Below are 20,939 nucleotides of genomic sequence, written 5' to 3'. Positions count from 1 at the left end.
ATTGGGTAGAATTCTTGAGAGCTCTCATAGTTTCTGGTTGGCACAGCTGATGCCCTAGTCAAGATCCTAATCACTAAATGGAATACTGCGATCACTTGGGCATTTGATGCAGTCACTACTAATTGCCTGGCTTCACTGTTGACTAGAACTTGTTTGGTTCCTTGGCTTTCTGAGGCACTAAGGAAAAGGAAGCAGTTGGGAAAACATCTGGAATGCAGATGGCAAAATACAGTGAGTTCAGTTGAACACAGATGAGAGCCTATTATGTACCCTACTCTGTGGTGGTGAAGAAGCAATACTGCTGCCACCACTTCATCCTTGGTGTGCTGTCTGGTGCAGTGTTTTCATTTGATTTGGGACCTTCTCCAACTTGGTCCCAAGGAATTGTGAATGAAAGTGATCTGCTGTGATTATTTTTTGGGGCTCTTAAGTATAAAAGTTAGTATTCAATACTAGTCCTACTTAGAGTAGACCCATTCAAGTTAATAAACATTGTTAACTTATATTAATTTTAATGGGTCAACTCTAAGTGGGACTTAGTTGAATACAACCCAGAATCCCTTGCACTTGTGCAACCTTGATGCCACTGATTTTGAAGTGCTTGATAGGAAGTAGGGTGAAGGGCTGAATGAGATGTTGGAATCAATAATGGATGAGGGCAAAAAACCCAAGTATAGCAAAAGTTCTGTCAATAGATGGTTGGATTCAATCCAATTTGAATGAGGCCATGTTTTCCCTGAAGGGTCAGGTTCGTAGTTTTGGAAGTGCTGCTGGATCCAGCATTGTCACTGTTGGGGAAGTTGACTTCCATGGCATGTAGTGCTTCTTACTCTCTAATGCGCTATCTTTGATCCATCCTGGACAGCGCTATTATCCATGTACTAGAGCTGCTTCTGAAAACTTCTCTTCAGCAGTTTGATTGCTAACTAGGACTCATGATATGTGACATCTTGCCAGCTCTTAACTGGCTACAGGTCAATTTCTGGACACAATTGAAAGTGCTTGTGCTTGCCTATAAACTCCTAAATAGCTTGGGACCTGGGTACCACGAACTGCTTAGATACTGCCTGTGCTGTCTGAGGGTCTCCTCCAAATTCCCACCACCATCTGAAGTTACATTTGGTGGTGACTAGAGAGAGAACCTTTGAAGTCATGACACTCTGCTTATGTAATGTCTTCCCAAGGTGGCTCACCTGATACCAACTCTTTATGTCATTCTAGAGCAAGAGGAAGACATTTTTGTTTGCCCAAGTACACTACGATAATGTTATCGGCTGTGCTGAAATTGTATGCTGGATTTTTGTGCTGTTCACTGTTATATGTGATTCTGTATTTTATGTAGAACTTAAAATATTGAATTTTAAACGGCTGTAACCCACCCTGGGACCTGCTGGTGAATGCTGCTGCTAATAATAATAGTGTTTTATGATGCTTATTGTATCCTAGCCTGCTACTGAATGGTGGCATAGATCTTTTAAATACTTTTATTTGCAGAAGAATGTTAAAAATTGGGAATTCACAGTAGACCATAGTTAATGGTTTACTGTAGAAGCAGGGATAATTCCTGCTTTCCTTCTTCTCCTGTAGTGAGAGCAACAGCACCATGATACCTGGCTTGGCATTAAACCTGACTCATAGCTTGCTTTGCTCCCAACAAACTATGATGTGAAACCAAGAGCAAACCATGGTTTTACAATTTGGTTCATATGGAGCAGTTCAGAGCTTGGAAAAGTTACTTTTTTGAACTACTACTCCCATCAGCCCCAGCCAGCATGGCCACTGGATTGGGCTGATGGGAGTTGTAGTTCAAAAAAGTAACTTTTCCAAGCTCTGGATTAGATGCAACACTAAATCAGGATTTGTGGTTTGTTGCTCCTGCTTGCATTAGGGGAGGGGGGAAGTGGAAACAATATGTGCATTCATGGTAAACCATTAACTGTGGTTCATTATGGCATGTGAACACAGCCACTATGGCTCTCACTTAAAAATTCAGGATACGATGAAAAAAAAAAACTTGTCTCACTGATCCCCCTCCCATCTTTGTGCTCAGGGCCACAGTATGGGACTGTTGAAAAGGCCTGGCATGCATTTATGTCTGAGGCTGAAAAGGTGAGTGAACTACACCTAGAAGTAAAAAGCTCCCTGATGAATGAGGACTATGAAAAGATAAAGAACTGGCAGAAGGAGGCCTTCCACAAACAAATAATGGGTGGATTTAAGGAAACTAAGGAAGCTGAAGATGGATTTAGGAAAGCTCAGAAACCATGGGCCAAAAAGCTAAAAGAGGTAAATAATGGTGCTATACTGTGTTTGCCTGTCGGCTTTGTAACTTTGCGACCTAATTCAATCTCTCCCTCTCCTTTTGTTTTCCCTGCTGCATTGGCTGCGTTCATGTGTCCCTCTTTGCTTTCTGGCCTTTAAAGCTGTAATAGTCTGGGCTGGAGTGACCCCAATCTGGAGGCTATTGGTCTCTTTTTGGACATACTTGGATGTTACGGAAGACATGGAACAGCTGCTGAAAATGTTATCCTTGTATCCATTTCCCCTGCTCCCCTCCCTGTTCCTAAAGAGAAGACTATGAAGAAGTATCCATAGTGTGCTGTTTCTCAGTTGGAGAAATGCAGCAGGGCACTGTGGTTGCCCCAAGTATGTTTTCTTTCTGATGAGAGAGAAAGTCAATAATGGAGTGATGTTGTGACAGTTGTCCCCACCACTATTTTTCTCACTGTCTGGGAAAACGCAAGGTTTTCCCCCTCTCCTTCTTGTCTCAAAACAGTGTTCTTGCTGTAGGTAGCAAAGAAGATGCTTAGGTGCTTGATTACAAGTCTTGGACATGTGAAGTAGCCCCAAAGTCCCCTTCACATCTTATACGGGTGAATTGGTCTTCACACAAGAATTGAGCCCTGGATGTTCGTCTGTTGATGGCATGTTTGTGTTGATGGCTAGGAGGATGCCTGTGCATGAGTAGCTATTTACACACAAACTTTCTCGCAGTCATCTGTGCTAACCTGCGAATGTGAAGGCTGTGCCTTGTAGGGTGCCTCATGCTGCAAGAAAGGCCAGCAGCGCAACTGTGGATACTGTGTGAAGACCCCTTGTTGTATAATGTGCAAAGATCTCTTCTGTGGTTTTCAAACTTCCGTTACGCAGCTGGGGGTGGGAGGTTAAAGGTGCTCATTTTTATTGGTTAGTAACCTTCAGAGAGTAAACTTAAATGTAATCATCTGCTATAACTGTTGAAGTACTTTCCATTGGGCAGAAAAAACAAGTCGGGCTGCAAGCTTCAATCAGCAAACTAAACAGAAGCTTTGATTGGTAGGGGCCATTTTTAATTGGTGAGGTTGCTGAGAACTTATTTTTTCCTTATTATAGACGACCTTTTCTCAACAGTGTAGTAGCTTTAGGTTGAAGGTCAGACTACACTTACTAGGGAGTAAGCCCCATTGACCTCAGTAGAATGTACTGCTGAATAAATATACTTGGGATCACAGTGTTACATTGTAAGTTACCAGATACTTTAGTTTATCCAGGCACCTACATTGAAGCTTTGGTGATCATCCAAAAACAAATATAAATTAAGTATCAATTCCAAAAGTGAGTAATCCTGGATTTTGTTAAATATTGTTGCCTCAAATGTGCTCCTTTAGCAATCAGTTACTGCAGTTTTCATCATATACTACTTCAGTTTATCTAGCATGAGTTCTTAACCTGTGGTTGATGGACCCATAGGGGGTCCATGAACCGGGTGCAAAAAAAAATCAATTTCCAATCTGATAAATTTTGCATGTATGTGCATTTTTTTTGGGGGGGGGGTCCATAGCTTCCATCAGATTCTCAAAGGGGTCCATGACCCAAAAAAGGTTAAGGACCACTGATCTAAAGATATATGACAGATCCTTGAGCCCTACAGCAATACTTTTTATTAGATTTTCTAATCTGTGTTGGGTGCTTATATTGGTGTTGTACAATGATGAAATACTTGTTAAATCACGTTATCTAGGTGGAAGCTTCTAAGAAAGCATATCATGCAGCCTGCAAGGAAGAAAATCTTGCTGTATCCAGAGAGGCTAATAGTAAAGCTGACCCAGCCCTGAATCCGGAACAGCTGAAGAAGCTACAGGACAAAGTTGATAAAAGTAAACAGGATGTGCTTAAGGTAAACTGTGTGCTTTATAAGCATTTCTTAACACAGTGCTTTACGAGCATTTCTTCCAGTGTAGACAAATGGCAGTACTATTTCATAGTAGTAAATAGGAGTAATCCCAGGGAAAGAGGTGAAGAATTGTTTTCATTTGCCTCATACTGTTGATATATTCATGTGTGCATGCTTTTGCTCTCAACTTACTAGAAAATTATATGAAAAACGACTCACTTGCTATTGGAATTATGATTAATTAGTGCATTTTAATTTGTATCTTGTTTGTATATGAAAAAACATATAATATACCTCTTACATATTTAATAACATAAAACAGTTATTTGATATAGTCAGAAAAGCTGTGATACCTTAAAATGGGTTGGTAATCTTTTTGGGCATATGGACACATTTTCAAAACAAAGAAATTCTTGTGGGCCCTATACCTGTGCTGCAAGTGTTTGTCTCCCATGCTATAACCCCTGGAATCACCCCTGTGCCATGATTAGGCATGAAAAAGTGCTGCCTTTTGGCTAAAGAAGTCTTCTTTGAAGACTTATTTCAGTGGGGGGATGGGGCCTTGTGAGTGCAAAAGAAGGCCTCTGCCAGCATGTACCATGTTGACAGTGCATGTCCTAAGATTCTGCATCTGATATCCAGCTCAGCCCCAGTAGTATATAATGGAGCTTTGTGCTAATATGTTTGGGTTTGACAAACTTGCCATAATGACTTTTCAAATATCTTTATTTGGAATGCACCTAAAGTATTTTTAATTCAGTAGGGATTCAGTGAAGTGTGTTCCTGAATGTCAGAAATAGTGAAAGGCCTATCAAGTGGGCCATTGGTCAATTTAGCTTTCTATGGTGGTTGTAGGTTCACGCAGAGAGACTGTTCAGGCATGATGATGATAAGTTATGGTTTATAGTAGGAGTGAGCTGCAGTGAGCCTCACGCATATGTGGTTCCCCCCCTTTTCTAGTTCTTCCACTATTAACCCACCTAGTAGCTATGTCTGAACCCAGACAAACCATAATTAAACTTGTCTTGTCTAATTATATAATATTTTTGTAAGCCATCATATCTGAGGGCAGCGGCAGGATAGCAGGAAAGCAAGGATGGCAGATGGGCGAGTGAGCGAGCATGCATGCATACAAATTGGGGGCAAGCAAATGAGCGTCACAGGCAAGTAAGCAGGTGGCAGTGACAATGCAGAGGCAGGTAATTGGTTGAGGCAGGGCGGTGGCAGCACCCTGGGCAGGTGGGAGGCCAATAAGCGGCCTAAATGGGGCAGCAATAAGTGTCTGGGGGGGGGTATTTTGGGAATTGCCCAAGAATAGGTGTGTTTTGGGAGTTGCCTGGGTGTGTGTGTTTGGGAGTTGTGGGGTGAAGCATGCGGGGGCAAAGCCCCTTGTTGCAACATAAAATCATTTAGGTTAATCACAGCTTGTCCAGATTTGGACATAATAAGCGGCAATTAATCAAAAAAGTGGAAAAGAAAGTTATGATATCCTGGAGGCTGCACTGAGAAAGTGAGGAGCATGAAAGCCTGAGGCTCAACTCATTTCCATAATGTAAACGGTATTTGAACACCGCCAGAGACTGCAATGAGGCAGTCAGAACCCAATTAGTCTTGGTAAAAGGAGACACTTTGCCAAACTTGAGCTAGGATAGCTTTGTAAAGTCAACGTCTAGTTGTACCTTTAGTCTGGCTCTTTTGAGACATATGTGATCAGGATGATGCAGCAAGGTTAGTTTTGCCTCTAGCCTGGTTTGTTCAGGCCTAATTTCCTAGTTAGTTTCTCTAATTTGGATCTTTAGTAGCCATTTTTTGAAAATCTTAGTCCAGAACTAATGTCCAAGCAAATTGAAATGATATCCTCTTATGTTGGATATGTTCATTGTATACAGCTTCAACTTGATTGTGCTGGAAAGTATCCTGACCATTATAAAATCTACTATCAGTGTTTTATTTTTTAAGACAAAAGAAAAGTATGACAAATCTCTGAAAGACCTGGACAATGCTACGCCTCAGTATATGGAAAATATGGAGCAGGTTTTTGAACAATGCCAGCAGTTTGAAGAAAGACGTCTCCGCTTCTTCCGAGAAGTGCTGTTGGAAGTTCAGAAACATCTTGACTTGTCTACTGTTCCAGGGTAAATGTGTAAGATGATAGCCAGAGCTTGGAAGATTACTTTTAAAAAGGAATAAATTACAATTACTGTTACATGGCCCCAAAAAGGAATAAATTACCCTTCCAATTACAATTGTTCTGAAAGAAATTGATTACTGTTATTCAAAAGTAATTGGTACAATTACACTTAAGTCACTTAAAAAAACAACTAGAGTGCCTACAAGGTGCTGGCCTTGGCTGCTGCACACCTAAGTCGCCTAAAACAACATTAGAAATAAACACACACATGGGGAGAGAGAGAGAGAGAGAGAATAGAATAATTCTTTTTATCCATAAGATAGCAGTGGTGGAGAGAGCCAGTGTGGTGTAGTGGTTAGAGTGCTGGACTACAACCTGGGAGAGCAGGGTTTGAATCCCCACACAGCCATGAACCTTGGGCCAGTCACTGCCTCTCAGCCTGAGGAAGGCAGTGGTAAACCACCTCTGAATACTGCTTACCGTGAAAACCCTATTCATAGGGTCGCCATAAGCTGGAATCGACTTGAAGGCGGTTTCATTTTCAGCAGTGGAGGTCTCTGTGCTGGTAAGGGAGATGGGAAAGGAGGCAGAGGCCACTACTCAGATCTTTGCATGTCAATCCAAGTGCAACCCCCCCCCCCCACACACACACATACACTCAGTCAGCAAGCATAATCTCTCTCACTTAATCAGCTCCTGGACTCTGACCTGCCAACAACTAAGAGACACCCACCCAAACAAACATTTTCCCCTGAGATGCAAAAATGTTAAAACACTGCAAAACAGCAAAGTGGCCACAGAGGGTGGCAGGGGCCAATTTGTATGCCAAGTGCGCATGCGCATGCACGCACATGCACACACACATTGTGATCTTTCACCTCCACAGTTCTTTATCTCCATTCTGCTGCTGCCTCCTTCTCCTCCTTTCTCCATGTTCTTGCCCTCTGGATCCTTTTCCCCTCCATTCCATTCTTCTCCACCACTGTACATTTTTTTAAACAATTGTTTTCTCCACTCCACCCGTCTCACTGTCCTCCTCCCCCCTCATCGCCTCCTGCGTACCCACAGAGCACGAGGGAAGAGCTATGCTGCACAGAAGCCCAGTTTGAGGCACATGATTTTAATTCACAAATCATAGGAGCAGAAGACTTCCCTTGCTCCCCCCCAAGTAATGCCCAAAAGAAATGCTGGAAACATTACAATTACTCCTCAAAAGTAATAAAATTACCTCTCAATCTATTACAATCAAAATGTAATGGAATTACTCACTCGCCCCTCAAAAGTAATGAATTACAATTCGTTTTTTGTAACTAATTACTTCCAAGCTCTGATGATAGCTATTGTGTTCAAAAGTTGCCTTTCTGTGAAATATCACTACTTAAATTATATAGTATTGGGAGTGACAGACATATATCCTAACATTTTTTCTGTTGAATTTACTGACTTTTTGAAAGATAGGAGGAAGAAACTAACCTTGTTTTAAGATAGACTAGCTTCATTTTGAAAGGTACCAATTATTTTTATTAGCATTTTGCTCAAGAAAATATTAGTTGGTTTATTTAAATATGTATAAATTGGCAAAATCAGTACCACAGAAGGAAAAAAGCCTACTTATAAGTAGCATACATCACAGCACATTAGAAGAGGTGTATCCTCCTTTGTGAAAGAAGTTGGAGTACTGCTTCTGTTAGGTGTCTGCCATCTACAGTTCGTGTAGTAACTTTTTTTTACAATATATTAAATAGAAGATGATAATGCAAACACTGTAATGAAAAGCCTGTAATAATTGATACTATCAGGCAATTAAACTATAAATAAAATTAAATAATAAAAAATATAAATATAGAAATAGGAGGTAGGTGGTATTTGAATAATCATATTACATGTATGTACTCTATTATAATTTATAATTTGAAATTGGAAAGAACATAATAATCTGTTCATAAGACTGAAAAGGATTGTAACTAATCCCCTCTGCTTACTATTCCAAAGTTGTTTAAACATTGCCCAATCTTGTGAGTAAGTAGAAACGCTTTGGTTCAACTGAACTGGATGTTTCTTATATTGGATACAATTCCTTGCAAATACAGTAGGGCCCTGCTTTTTGGCGTTCCGCTAATACGGTGCCAGCAGGGCAATCAGCTGTAGCACGGGGAGCTTCAGGGGCCAAGCGCGTGATCAGCTGTAGCGTGGGGAGCTCCAGCCGCCGTGCTCCAGCTGACAGCAATCAGCTGTAGCGCACAAAGCTCCAGCTGCCGCGCTCCACCTGACAGCAATCAGCTGTACTGTACATCTGATTGCGCTGGAGTAGCAGGAGGTTTCAGGCTATGTCCCACTTTCCGATGATTTAAGCTTTTCGGCGGGGGTCTGGAACGTAACCCTCCGTATGAGTGGGGCCCTACTGTACTGTTTTAACTTTGGGACAGTTTCACCAGTAACGAATAAAATCTATACTAATCGCTGCACATTTCTAACTATTACAGTTTCCAGTGTTTATAAGTTCAAGATATTGCAAGTTAAACAGTACAGTGTCCATAACTTTGTGGAGTTGTCCGTCAGAGTTAACTATGTGGTATAGTAGGGCCCCGCTTTTTGGCAGCCCGCTTTTTGGTGTTCTGCTAATATGGCGGTTTTCAGTTAGAGTAAGGCCCCACTCATACGGTGCTTGTTTCGCTTTTATGGTGTTTTTCGGGCATCAGGCCCATTTTATTGACGGAGTTCCGCTTTTCGGCAGATTTCGCTTTTAGGCTGGGGTCTGGAACGTAACCCGCCATATGAGTGGGGCCCTACTGTATATTGTTTCCCTAACTGTATTTTCAGATGTTGCTTGGAATGGATATCCCAAATAATCTCTTCCCATTTTGTAATATAATGCAGTGGACAATTGTAATCCATATGAGTAAATTTAATATTTTGGACATTTGTTTGTGCCATACTAAATTTTCAAAGTCATTTATCTGGCTCATTCCTATATTGTTTTTCAGCCCGTTTAAGAAATTTCTAATTTGAAAATATTTGGTATCCCTCAGAACTTCCCTAATTTGATGAAGATACTTTAATTGATTGTTAGTAATCCAATAAAAAAACCTTATTGATTCCTGTTTCCTGCTAGTTAGAAAATCAACCTATAAGGAGTCATTTCTATTAATCTGTGGATTAATCAAGATTGAGGCAATTAGAGAAGTCGGTAAGCACAATTTTTAAAATTTGTCCATCTTTTCCACAAAACTGGGAAGATATTGCAAGACCCCTTATCTAATTTTCTATCTTTGGTTTTCATCCATAGCAATTGATTGAAACTTTATTTTTACCCCACCCTTTTTCCAAACTGGAACCCAGGGCTGCTTACAAATAGAACTACATGTAGTTAAAAACGTAAAAAAATACAATTAAAATACAATTAAATGCAATGCATTTTTGTGTGTGCTTTCCGTGAAATCAGTAACAATTATTGCCTGATTAAATGAGGCAATTTTTTAGGCTGCCAAAAGGTTTTTAATAGATTAAATGTTGTAAAAATCAAGATGAGTGATTTTCTGGTAGTGGTAGTGTCAAGGATGGCCTTTATGCAAACAAATGCTGCTGTTGAAATATAAACTCCTGCTGAAGTCAGCCTTTTTCTGTTTTTATAAACAAAATTGTTAGTGGTGAGGTACTGTTTACCAATGTTGATTAGTGTTTTTAATTATGTATATAAAAGGTTAAAATTTGGCATTTCTATTAAAACATATTGGTCTGAGAAGATTTATCGGGTGTTAACAGCTTTGATTAAATAGATACTACACTTTTTTCATTGTACAGAACTTCATGCAGATGTTATACAATAATACCTAGGCAAAATGTTGTGTAACTCAAACATCACTGATTTACCAGTAACAACTTCTAAATGAGTATGCATTACTTAACAGCTATAAAAATATTTATCGTGAATTGGAGCAGAACATTAAAGCAGCAGATGCTGTTGAAGATCTAAGGTGGTTTAGAGCTAATCATGGTCCAGGCATGTCAATGAACTGGCCCCAGTTTGAGGTAAGAACTTAATTTATTAATTTAACTTATTCTGAATCCTTTTTTCTGTTCCCCATTGGTTTTCTTGCAAGTGCTACAGAAGTGGCAAAAGATGTTGCATTAGAGATGCATTTCCTCTGCTTCTGGGTCCTGTGTGAATGCGAATGATGTCCATAATTTCTGTATTAAGAGAAGCACACTTCCCCCCATACAAGACATGGATGCATGGCAGGAAAAATGCAGCTTACTTTTTTCCAAATTATTTTTTAAATCCAAAATACAGCTGCTATAAACCATTGTGTCTTAGTTGGTTTATAATCCCTTTGTTGCCTTCACGCCTTGTAAAGCAGGAGTTCCCAATTATTTTGGACCTGTAGTACACATGCAATTTTGAGACTGCTGCGGGCACCAATCCCAAAATGACAGTAGGGGCATGGTATAAGGCAAAAAGGCTACCCCATCCAAAAGATAGACAACCACAAAATTGTGCTGGTATGCCCCCACCACTTGCCCACCAATCGGAATGGCATCTAATCTGCCACTGCTATATTTGCTTACAGAGAGCAGCTCTTTCTACCCTTCTCTGTCCCAGCAGATGCGAGGATGGCTATCGCCCAGGAAAATATGGTTGTGTTTTAAGGGGCCATGTTCGGTGTGGGAGAGGCTGAGCCAGCACAAACAGGAATTGAACAGAAAAAGCTTGTATCTTCCCTTTATTTTTTCTTTTCTCATCTCTGATCTCATTCTCCTCTCTCACAGGATCCCCTATTTCTTTAAGCTCCTGCGTCATTTTGCTCAGTTCAATTTTCAGCTCCTTACTGCCCTGTCGCAGGGTTTGTTTCGTTATCTCAATCTCATCCATTATTTTCTGAAACATAAGAACATAAGAAGAGCCTGCTGGATCAGGCCAGTGGCCCATCTAGTCCAGCATCCTGTTCTCACAGTGGCCAACCAGGTGCCTGGGGGAAGCCCGCAAGCAGGACCCGAGTGCAAGGACACTCTCCCCTCCTGAGGCTTCCGGCAACTGGTTTTCAGAAGCATGCTGCCTCTGACTAGGGTGGCAGAGCACAGCCATCATGGCTAGTAGCCATTAATAGCCCTGTCCTCCATGAATTTGTCTAATCTTCTTTTAAAGCCATCCAAGCTGGTGGCCATTACTGCATCTTGTGGGAGCAAATTCCATAGTTTAACTATGCGCTGAGTAAAGAAGTACTTCCTTTTGTCTGTCCTGAATCTTCCAACATTCAGCTTCTTTGAATGTCCACGAATTCTAGTATTATGAGAGAGGGAGAAGAACTTTTCTCTATCCACTTTCTCAATGCCATGCATAATTTTATACACTTCTATCATGTCTCCTCTGACCCGCCTTTTCTCTAAACTAAAAAGCCCCAAATGCTGCAACCTTTCCTCGTAAGGGAGTCGCTCCATCCCCTTGATCATTCTGGTTGCCCTCTTCTGAACCTTTTCCAACTCTATAATATCCTTTTTGAGATGAGGCGACCAGAACTGTACACAGTATTCCAAATGCGGCCGCACCATAGATTTATACAACGGCATTATGATATCGGCTGTTTTATTTTCAATACCTTTCCTAATTATTGCTAGCATGGAATTTGCCTTTTTCACAGCTCCCGCACACTGGGTCGACATTTTCATCGTGCTGTCCACTACAACCCTGAGGTCTCTCTCCTGGTCGGTCACCGCCAGTTCAGACCCCATGAGCGTATATGTGAAATGAAGATTTTTTGCTCCAATATGCATAATTTTACACTTGTTTATATTGAATTGCATTTGCCATTTTTCCGCCCATTCACTCAGTTTGGAGAGGTCTTTTTGGAGCTCTTCGCAATCCCTTTTTGTTTTAACAACCCTGAACAATTTAGTGTCGTCAGCAAACTTGGCCACTTCACTGCTCACTCCTAATTCTAGGTCATTAATGAACAAGTTGAAAAGTACAGGTCCCAATACCGATCCTTGAGGGACTCCACTTTCTACAGCCCTCCATTGGGAGAACTGTCCATTTATTCCTACTCTCTGCTTTCTGCTTCTTAACCAATTCCTTATCCACAAGAGGACCTCTCCTCTTATTCCATGACTGCTAAGCTTCCTCAGAAGCCTTTGGTGAGGTACCTTGTCAAACGCTTTTTGAAAGTCTAAGTACACTATGTCCACTGGATCACCTCTATCTATATGCTTGTTGACACTCTCAAAGAATTCTAATAGGTTACTGAGACAGGACTTTCCCTTGCAGAAGCCATGCTGGCTCTGCTTCAGCAAGGCTTGTTCTTCTATGTGCTTAGTTAATCTAGCTTTAATAATACTTTCTACCAGTTTTCCAGGGACAGAAGTTAAGCTAACTGGCCTGTAATTTCCGGGATCCCCTCTGGATCCCTTTTTGAAGATTGGCATTACATTTGCCACTTTCCAGTCCTCAGGCACGGAGGAGGACCCGAGGGACAAGTTACATATTTTAGTTAGCAGATCAGCAATTTCACCTTTGAGTTCTTTGAGAACTCTCGGGTGGATGCCATCCGGGCCCGGTGATTTGTCAGTTTTTATATTGTCCATTAAGCTTAGAACTTCCTCTCTCGTTACCACTATTTGTCTCAGTTCCTCAGAATCCCTTCCTGCAAATGTTAGTTCAGGTTCAGGGATCTGCCCTATATCTTCCACTGTGAAGACAGATGCAAAGAATTCATTTAGCTTCTCTGCAATCTCCTTATCGTTCTTTAGTACACCTTTGACTCCCTTATCATCCAAGGGTCCAATTGTCTCCCTAGATGGTCTCCTGCTTTGAATGTATTTATATAATTTTTTGTTGTTGGTTTTTATGTTCTTAGCAATGTGTTCCTCAAATTCTTTTTTAGCATCCCTTATTGTCTTCTTGCATTTCTTTTGCCAGAGTTTGTGTTCTTTTTTATTTTCTTCATTCGGACAAGACTTCCATTTTCTGAAGGAAGACTTTTTGCCTCTAAGAGCTTCCTTGACTTTGCTCGTTAACCATGCTGGCATCTTCTTGGCCCTGGCGGTACCTTTTCTGATCTGCGGTATGCACTCCAGTTGAGCTTCTAATATAGTGTTTTTAAACAACTTCCAAGCATTTTCGAGTGATGTGACCCTCTGGACTTTGTTTTTCAGCTTTCTTTTTACCAATCCCCTCATTTTTGTGAAGTTTCCTCTTTTGAAGTCAAATGTGACCGTGTTGGATTTTCTTGGCAATTGGCCAGTTACATGTATGTTTAATTTAATAGCACTGTGGTCACTGCTCCCAATCAGTTCAACAACACTTACATCTTGCACCAGGTCCCGGTCCCCACTGAGGATTAAGTCCAGGGTTGCCGTCCCTCTGGTCGGTTCCATGACCAACTGGTCTAGGGAATAGTCATTTAGAATATCTAGAAACTTTGCTTCTTTGTCATGACTGGAACACATATGCAGCCAGTCTATGTCCGGGTAGTTGAAGTCACCCATTACTACCACATTTCCTAGTTTGGATGCTTCCTCAATTTCATATCTCATCTCAAGGTCTCCCTGAGCATTTTGATCAGGGGGACGATAAATCGTTCCCAGTATTAAGTCCCACCTGGGGCACGGTATCACCACCCACAACGATTCTGTGGAGGAGTCTGCCTCTTTTGGGGTTTCGAGCTTGCTGGATTCAATGCCTTCTTTCACGTATAGAGCGACTCCGCCACCAATACGTCCTTCCCTGTCCTTCCAATATAGTTTATATCCAGGGATAACCGTATCCCACTGGTTTTCTCCATTCCACCAGGTCTTGGTTATGCTCACTATATCAATGCTCTTCTCTAAGACCAAGCACTCCAGTTCTCCCATCTTGGTTCGGAGGCTCCTAGCATTAGCGTACAGGCACTTGTAAGCAGTGTCTCTCTTCAAGTGTCTTTGGCACTTGTGGTTAGGCCTGTGGTAATTTTGCTCTTCTGAATTTATATCCTGTGCCCCTGCTCTCACAATGCCTACTTCTAGGCCTACCCCTTTTAAAATTTCATCATTTCTTTGGTTTTTATCCCAGGGGGGAGGTTTATTCCGAACCGGACCTTTCTCAGCTCCTGTCGGGTTTCCCCCCTCAGTCAGTTTAAAAGCTGCTCTGCTACCTTTTTAATTTGAAGTGCCAGCAGTCTGGTTCCATTCTGGTTCAAGTGGAGCCCGTCCCTTTTGTACAGGCCCGGCTTGTCCCAAAATGTTCCCCAGTGCCTAACAAATCCGAACCCTTCCACCCAACACCATCGTCTCATCCACGCATTGAGACTGCGAAGCTGGTCCTGTCTGGCTGGTCCTGCGCGTGGAACTGGTAGCATTTCAGAGAAAGCCACCTTGGAGGTCCTGGCTTTCAGCATCCTACCTCGCAATCTAAATTTTGCTTCCAGGACCTCCCGGCTGCATTTCCCCATGTCGTTGGTGCCAACGTGCACCACGACCACTGACTCCTTCCCAGCACTGTCTACCAAACTATCTAAACGACAGGCGAAATCTGCAACCTTCGCACCAGGCAGGCAAAACACCTTGCGGTCTACACGCCCATCACACACCCCACTGTCTATGTTCCTAATGATCGAATCACCCACTACAAGGATCCCTCCACCCCCTGGTGATATATCCTCGGCACAAGAGGATAGCTGCTCATCCCCCAAGGAATGGGTCCCTTCTAAGGGATCATTTCCCTCTTCCTCAGCTGGATGCTCTCCTTCCCCGAGACCATCGTTGTCCATGATAGCAGGAGAGCTATCATCGTTGGAGTGGGACACAGCTATAATGTCCCTGAAGGCCTCCTCCACACACCTCTCTGCCTCTCTCAGCTTTTCCAGGTCTGCCACCTTGGCCTCAAGGAAATGAAGTCGTTCCCGGAGAGCCAGGAGCTCATTGCACCGAGAGCACACCCACGACTTCTGTCCAACATAATTACTTCCAGATTCTCAGCCACTTTCTTGATTGCCATTTTTAAAACCACGAAAACAAAACAAAACAAAAATAAAGAAGAACCACTTCTTATTTCAGCAACAATTGGGTTAATATTCCAGGCTTGATGACATCACAGTATAAACAGAGCAGCCTGCCTTATCTCTCTATGTTCAAGAATACAAAACAAATTTAGTTCCCAGCATCAAAACAGTTAGTGGCGTCGTGAAGAAGCAGATTCGTCAAAATAAAATAGACCAAAAAGAGAATAGTCCCAGACAATATAATGTTCCAAAGTTCATATTTTTTATTTTTTTCTCCTCGGAATAGAAATCCCTCTTCTGTTTATATCTTTAGAATGCACTTCCAGGACAGCTTTTTGCAATAGAAGCAGAGATAAGCTGTTAATTTCGTGAATAACAGAGAAGAGTTATAGCTCACCCAGAAGTTCTTTAAAGCTGATTCATTTGACAAATCTCTTTTTGCTGCAACAATTTAAACCAAGTAAAAAAAAAAGATAGAAAGAAGGGTGCTTGCCTGTTAGTCCGTTTTCTCTTTGAAGAAAAGATAAACGTGTCGCATTAATCAGATAGAGCTTGTTCGGAAGTCCGTCCGGCATTGCTGGCTGGACCTTTTCTCATAAATTAATGAAATCCAGTCCTCCCAACAAAAACAGGCTTTTGAGGTTGATCTCTACGTTTCTCCCTGCCCGGGAGAAATTTCATCAGTCAAAAAAAAAATGTTCTGACTGATTTATATCTGAAAAAGCTTCTTCTGAGGCGGGAGCCCGTCTCAAAAGCAGGCACAAGCGAAGTCACCCTTCCCGGAAGTCAGAGATCAGAGATGAGAAAAGAAAAAAATAAAGGGAAGATACAAGCCCTGGAGATTGGAACAAATGTGGAATTGGAAAAAGATCTGGAGTTTATGGATATTAGAAATAAAATCTACTGTTTGGAATTTAACGTTATCTCTGAAGAAATTAATGAAGATATTAGAGATAAAGTTATCAATGGCTTGGATAATTTTCTGGACTGGAATGACGTGATGGAGCTTGATATAGAGAAAATCTATGGAATTAACTGCAGCCATGTGACAATGGAAAAACTCAAGAGATGAGCCAGTGCATTTTGTAAAAAAGAGGAACAGAGATATGACTTTACAACAATATTTCAGCAACTTATTCAGAATCAATGGCAAGAAAATATTTGGGATAGAAGAAATTCCCATCAGACTCTTATTATATGACTATGACAGCAAGATTATTATGGAATACTGATAATGGAAGATTGGACACTGAAATTACTGGACTTAACAGGACTATTGAAGATGGAAGATGGAATTAATATGGATAATGGAATAATGGCTATTGAAATTATTGGACCTAACAGATTTTGATGAGATGGATTAATCGATATGTTTATTTGGACTATGATTATGACAATAAGATTATTATTATTATTAACGAGATGGATTAATCGACATGTTTATTTGGAGAAAAATTGATAGATATATTTCTTAAAGAATTGAAACCTCTCTGACTTTTTGTGGAAAGAATAAAGTAATGTTTATGAGATTTGATGATTAATTAAGATAACTACTGGAGGAAAGTGATTTTATAATATAATTTAAGAGACAGGATTGTTATATATTTTAGACCTATAACTGATCTGCGACAAATGGGAAGTCAACATTTTATTTTTTTGTTTAATCATTTTTGTTTTGTTTTGTTTTTTGTGTTTGAATGTTTTATGATTTTGTTTTGTTTGTTTTATGAAAATTTGAATAAAAATTATTGTAAAAAAAAAAAGGAATTGAACAGAAAAAGCAAACTATTTTTGACGGGATATTTACTGGACCTTTGTTGGATACCATAGGAGGTACTGGTGGAGACACGACTGCCACATTAGCAACCTCTGTTCTAAAGTCTCGGTATTCAAAATTAATAAGTAAGCTCATGCCTCAGGTTATAAACTTAGTTCTGATATTCTCGTTTGGAATCTTGATAGCAATACAAGTGCTGGGGGGAAGCCAGCGGAGGAGGAGCCGGTGGAAAGTTTCGTAGGGTCCTCCTGCTGCTTGGGAGCCACCAGCGTGGCTGAATGCCAGCTCCATGAGGAGCCGTACACACAAGCTGGCTGGGTAGTGTTGGCTCCAACAAACAGGCCTCCTGGGAAGTAAGCGCTCCCTGTAGGCCACAATGGGACACAATTAAAATTATTTTACAGTGCCGGCCTTTGGCTGGCGGAGTTTGTGGGGGGATTTGAAGCTGGGGCTCTGAACACAAGCAGGATCTTGTGTAAGTCTCCTTCCACATGGCTCCTCCCCCCATGCCCCTCAGAACACCCCGGGGCTTCTGCCAGCCCTCTGTCCGCCAGGTTGGCTGTCCCTGGTGGATGCCCGGCAGCACTGGCAGGGTCCTGGTGGTACTACGGCTCAATTGCAGCAGAGGGCTGCTGCCGGTGGAGCCCAGCAAAGCTGGGAGTCTGCTGGCGCAGACCAAGCTCCACAGCATCCAACTCACCCCAGCCCGTCAGAAAGGTGAGTTGGATTACACCCTTAATCTTTTTTTCCGAAGGCCCTCTGCCATCTTTAAAACAAACATGTAAAAATCCAAGTTAATGCCATTTACTTGGGTATGGTTAGGATAACAGCAACTAATTGCTACCTTGAAATTTTTTTCAGCAAGAGCTGGATACTGAGCAAATGGTGATTTAATAGTACTTTTTTGTACCAAAAAAAGAAAATATAGTTGTAGGAAGGTTCTGTAGTTTCAAATAATTAAATCTCTCATAAGAGAAATGTGAGTTTATTTTGCCTGGACTGCAGGACTGGACTCAACAATATTGCTTTCTAGCCAGCTTTATTTTGAAATTAGCTGGATTTGGATTGATAAAATACTCTTGATTTTACTATTTCCAGTATTATTCCTCTTGGTGGAATAAAGCTGGAAAAACACTTGGGAACTTAAGGCTTCTATCTTTTGCACACTTACCTAGAATATATCCCATTGAATACAATCGGACTTGCTTCTGAGTAAACACCCATAGGACTGTATGAATGTATCCTGTATGTGTTCTGTGTCAGGCATCTCATTGTGAAGCACTACACAAAATAGATGTTACATGTTATAGATTTTTTTATCCCATCTGTTATGTTGTATTAATGTGTTCATGTTTTAAATTTTTGCTTCAAAGTCTAAGCAGGAAGCTTTTTAAAATGGAAAGGCATATTTTAAAATGTTTAAAATAAAATGTTAGCTTTCCTAACAATTACTTTATTTTCTTTTCATGCAACAAGGATGAAGTAAGTTTTTAAGATTGTTACTCTTACTTAAAGCTAGTTTTTCTACCCAAGCTACATAAATGTTTGCTGAAAACATATCAAATGACACTCTTGCTATTTGTACAATTTCCAGCTTTCTTTGGTAAATATTTATTTGGTATTTTTAGTTGCAAACTTGTGTTTTAAAAACTCAGTTGTAACTTAGAAACAATGTTCAATGGAAATGGGCTGCCCTCAAGTCGATTCCGACTTATGGTGACCATATGAATAGGGTTTTCATGGTAAGTGGTATTCAGAGGTGGTTTACCATTGCCTTCCTCTGAGGCTGAGAGGCAGTGGCTGGCCCCAGGTCACCCAGTGAGCTTCATGGCTGTGTGGGGATTCGAACCCTGGTCTCCCAGGTCGTAGTCCAACACCTTAACCACTACACCACACTGGCTCTCTCTAATGTTCAATGAAAGCTTTTAAATTTCATCCAAGGATTTAAGAAGTAATTTGAATTAAGGAATATATATTCATCAGTGTATGTTTTCTTGGAAATACTTCCGGAAGTATTTTGCGGTTTACTGGAGTAATTTCTCACTTAGTGTTTGACCCATGATTTCAGCTACTCATGTGATCTTTGAACTAAATTGTATTTGTAATTCCTTTAGAGCATTGTATACTGGTGACTTAAGCCCATGCTGCTTCTACAGCAGCCCCATCTTGTCTATGCAGTAGGCACAAGTTCCATCTGACACTTGTAAAGGAGAAGGGAGAAATACCCATTTTGACTGCTTCTAGTTTTGCATATCTGCAGTGAACAATGGCATTTTATATGAGAGATGACAGGGAGTGTCTGTAAGATAGATGGTCTTAAATGATCTAACACAGAGCTTAATATCAGTCAGGCTAGGCCAAACACATTCTCCGTTGGACCTTTACTCAGGTGTAAAAAAAAAGTAGTGTTTTCATTAGTATTCTTTAATTTTGCGTAGATATTTAAATGCAAGAGTTCAGCATACTTTTGATCCAAAGTGCCCCTGTTCCACTCATTCGTTGGTGAGCCTGCCAGTTTCTCTCCACATGCTGTGGTATTCCCCCCTTCCAATTGTACCTGTTATGGAGGAGCTTCCAATTCTCAGGTGCAGCATGTGTAAGAGACCTGCAATGGAAAGGAGCATGGAAAAGCACTGGTGCATGCAAGGTGCATCACACATGCTCCTTTGAACCCAAGCCTATTAAATTTGCTGTGGCTCAATCAAGGCATCACATTGGACCAGGATTAAGGAAGCTTAATTATGATTTTGTGTGATACCTAAATTCGCAAACCATGGTTTGCAATTGGCCAGTAATCCAGAATAATAAACCTTGGTTTGGTTTGTGATTTGAGGGGGTGTCTGAATTGAGCCACAGTTCAATTTATTTATGAATTTATTTATTACATTTATATTCCACCCTTCCTCTCAGAAGGAGCCCAGTTGTGCTTAAAGAAAAACTTACAGAGCCACAGATTGTGTTCATGAAAACAAAACAAAGGTCTGATCGTTGATGTTAAATAAATTATCCCTGACCCAAGGAAAACATTGTTTGAAATTCAGTGGTATTGCAATGTAATGTTAGTGACAGACCAGTTTCTAGGATCTCCTGTAGATGTACCTAACAACCTAAAATCATAACCAGTAAAAGACAAGGGAGGGAAAATATTTTAGACAGTGAACCTGTTTTGACAACAGAAATGTCTGATTATAGAGTTGAAAGTAGAAGGTAAATAATATATAATTTCTTTGGAACTCCCTGCCTATTAACATCAGGCAGGCACCATCGCTATATTCCTTTTGACACCGGTTTAAAACTTTTCTGTTTTAGGCAAACATTTCCAGACACATAGATGTTGATCTGTTTTAATCTTTTTAGTTAGTTGCTGTTTTAATTGTTTTCAGTAGGTTTTTAATGACTTGTTTCTGTTTTATTGATAATCTTAATTTTTTGGGGTAAATTGCTAAGAGGTCTTTACACTCAAGCAGTATATAAATGTTTTTTTTAAAAATAAATAAATCTAATAGTTTCAGTGTATTGTCCAGAAACATAGGGCCTAGATAGTTGAATGTTGACTTCCCAGGCACATTTTCATATTCAATATGGCTGTTTTTACCATTAAGATGGTTAGAATTAACATCCAGGTGGGTATATATGAACCCTCACACCCTTTTTAATGAGAACTGTTGCCAGTATTGGTCTGCATACGATCGGTGGTTTACAGTTCGTACAATGCTTGTCCCTTTAGATCTAGTGAGGATGAACCTACAAAGGAAAGAGAGGAAAAGATTAAGTGCTTAAAATCCCTTTACTAAATATTGACCTGCTCCATGCATGCTTTAAACACCTAAAATAAATTTATCACTTTTGTAATTTAACTCCCCACTGTGACTCTGACTCTCCAACTGCGGTTTCCTCTCTTTTCTGCCA

General features: G+C 40.7%; 1 protein-coding gene across 3 annotated transcripts in view; it reads left to right on the top strand.

Moving 5' to 3' along the window:
- Nucleotides 1-20,939, top strand: part of PACSIN2 (protein kinase C and casein kinase substrate in neurons 2) — a 97,273-nt gene that overhangs the window by 66,715 nt on the left and 9,619 nt on the right. For all 3 annotated transcript variants that reach the window (XM_061582325.1, XM_061582326.1, XM_061582327.1), the window contains 4 exons: nt 2,051-2,286; nt 4,001-4,156; nt 6,113-6,288; nt 10,193-10,313. In XM_061582325.1, coding sequence (XP_061438309.1) covers nt 2,051-2,286; nt 4,001-4,156; nt 6,113-6,288; nt 10,193-10,313 — 689 coding nt within the window. The remainder of the gene's footprint in view (nt 1-2,050; nt 2,287-4,000; nt 4,157-6,112; nt 6,289-10,192; nt 10,314-20,939) is intronic.

Source organism: Rhineura floridana, chromosome 8 (genome assembly GCF_030035675.1).
Source record: "Rhineura floridana isolate rRhiFlo1 chromosome 8, rRhiFlo1.hap2, whole genome shotgun sequence".
In the NCBI taxonomy this organism is placed as follows: domain Eukaryota; kingdom Metazoa; phylum Chordata; class Lepidosauria; order Squamata; family Rhineuridae; genus Rhineura; species Rhineura floridana.
The sequence above is the reverse complement of the archived record's forward strand: the minus strand, read 5'-3'. Positions and strand labels throughout refer to the sequence as shown.